At 33.2% G+C, this 2,025-nt stretch overlaps 1 protein-coding gene across 1 annotated transcript in view; it reads right to left on the bottom strand.

Annotated features, from left to right (window-relative positions):
- Window positions 1-1,392: 1,392 nt before the first annotated feature.
- LOC107093920 (UDP-N-acetylhexosamine pyrophosphorylase-like protein 1) overlaps window positions 1,393-2,025 on the bottom strand; it is a 10,375-nt gene continuing 9,742 nt past the window's right edge. Inside the window, exons 5-6 of the mRNA XM_015389269.1 lie at window positions 1,739-1,817; window positions 1,393-1,653 (exon numbers count right to left, since the gene is read on the bottom strand). Of these exons, the coding sequence (XP_015244755.1) occupies window positions 1,567-1,653; window positions 1,739-1,817 (166 nt within the window). The 3' untranslated portion in view covers window positions 1,393-1,566. The remainder of the gene's footprint in view (window positions 1,654-1,738; window positions 1,818-2,025) is intronic.

Genomic DNA, 2,025 nt, shown 5'->3' with positions numbered 1-2,025 from the left:
CCTTAAATGTTCTTTTCTTTCTGGTTTTGAAAATTTGCTTTTAAAATATGTTGTGTTGTATATTTAACTGTTTTCATCTATTTTAATATGTTCATTTTATTTTTCTTAATTTTTTTAATGTGATGATTTACCATTTAGCCAAGTTAATAGTTTCCATTTTTTACAGGAATGTATTTGAATACCATTTATTTATTAAATTAAATACAGCTCAGTTTGGTTTTATTTTTATTTACTACACTTAAAACAGTTTTATACAGTTTTTGAATCAAATCTGGATTTTAATTAAATGTACTGTTTATTCATATAAGCTACTATATTTTTAATTTTTTTTGTCATCTTATGTTTTGAACCAAGGTGCTTCTACTTTCTTGGTCCCATTTTACAGCGGAGGGTTAGTGGTAATCACCAGTAAGTTCCTGCATACCTGTATGAGTAAAAATATGACAAGAAATGACTCCTTGAAACATGTAGCAGGACTAACTCTGGGTTTTTACTACTTCTTAAATGAGATCTGCAGAAGAACAGGATTGGAAATATTGTGTCCTCCTTTTTTTAATTGCCTGTTGAGGTCAGAGCACAAATTCTTTGAAAATATTTAATTAAAGGCGGTTTTGTGTTTTTGTGCATCTGTAGACTCTCCCATATCATGATAGAGCGCATCTTCTCCTTTGATTTATTTCAATGATAACTTTCTTCCATTTTCCAGATTTTAAAACAGATGAGTGTAGCTGAGCAACCTCCCTTTCTGTACTTCTGTATGTTTTTCCTAAATAATAAACTATTTAACCACAGAAGCTTGTTCTTCTGAACAATAATACACTGCAAAAACGATCTAGAAATAAGTAAAAATTTCTTAAGTTTAGTGTATTTACCCTTAATTTTAGTAGGTAAATGAGATAATTTGCCAATGGAATGAGTATTTTTACTCTTAAAAGAAGATAATTAGATAATATGCAATTGAAATAAGACAATCCAATTGTGTTTTCTTATTTTAAATCTAAATTGTCTTGTTCCATTGGCAAAATATCTCTTTTATCTCATCAATAGAAGAACAAATGAACTTATTTTAAGAACAAATGACTTACCTACATTTTGATTTTTTCCTGTGTAGGATGTTTTATTCAGGCTTCTTGAAAGGAATGTTCTACAAGCGGTATGAATATGTGCTGCCCTCGTCCTTTAGAAATATATAGCTTCACTGACTGAACTATTCTGTGGATCTGTTTTCAGTCCCTCAGAGTCAGAGGCATTCATGTTACTCAGTTTGTTTAGTTTATTACATTCTTGCCTGGTTTTTACCTTCTTTTCAGTTTGTAATTATTCAGAACACATCAGTGTGACAATAGCTTAAGCCATTATATGAGGAATAACCCTTTATTTGTAAATTCTTATTTAAATGTCAACAAAATTTCTCTGAATTGTTTAATTTGCTGGTGTAAAAAAAACAAAAAGTGTACATAAAGTCTCATGTTTGATCCCTGATTGGTTAATTCGCTCCATCACCATGAAGCCGCTCTGATTCCTCATCTATGAGGCTCGGTTTCTCCATGTGGCTGATGATGAGCTCTACCGGGCCTGCAGCTCTTTAGCCGCTTCCTCGTCCAGGATGAAGGGAGTTTTTAAGGTTTTCCCTTTCAGAATCAGCTCCAGACCCTAAACACAAAGCAGCTGTTAGAAAATGTAGGGTTTTTTTTATGAATGAACAGGATCAGATGCGATGGAGGTTGCTGTTCCTCACCTCTCCGAAGTACGACACCAGAGGGGAAATCTCACATTTTACAGGAGGATGGGTCTCAGCAGAAGAGCTGTGATGGAAAAATATTTACACATTTTTACTAAAATCTGTCCTAAAATACATTTTAAATGAATCTGAAAACATAGTTTATCAGCAGCCATTACTCTGTACTCAAATGCTAACTTTATGTGATGTGAGGTCAGCATCTGCTAGCTTTCAAGGTTTTACTCGCAGATCAGTCTGGAGACTCTCCGTTAAAGAAAATTTGGAGCCGTTCACCAAACGAACGT

Source organism: Cyprinodon variegatus, unplaced genomic scaffold (genome assembly GCF_000732505.1).
Source record: "Cyprinodon variegatus isolate N-32 unplaced genomic scaffold, C_variegatus-1.0 Scaffold453, whole genome shotgun sequence".
Classification (NCBI taxonomy): domain Eukaryota; kingdom Metazoa; phylum Chordata; class Actinopteri; order Cyprinodontiformes; family Cyprinodontidae; genus Cyprinodon; species Cyprinodon variegatus.
The sequence above is the reverse complement of the archived record's forward strand: the minus strand, read 5'-3'. Positions and strand labels throughout refer to the sequence as shown.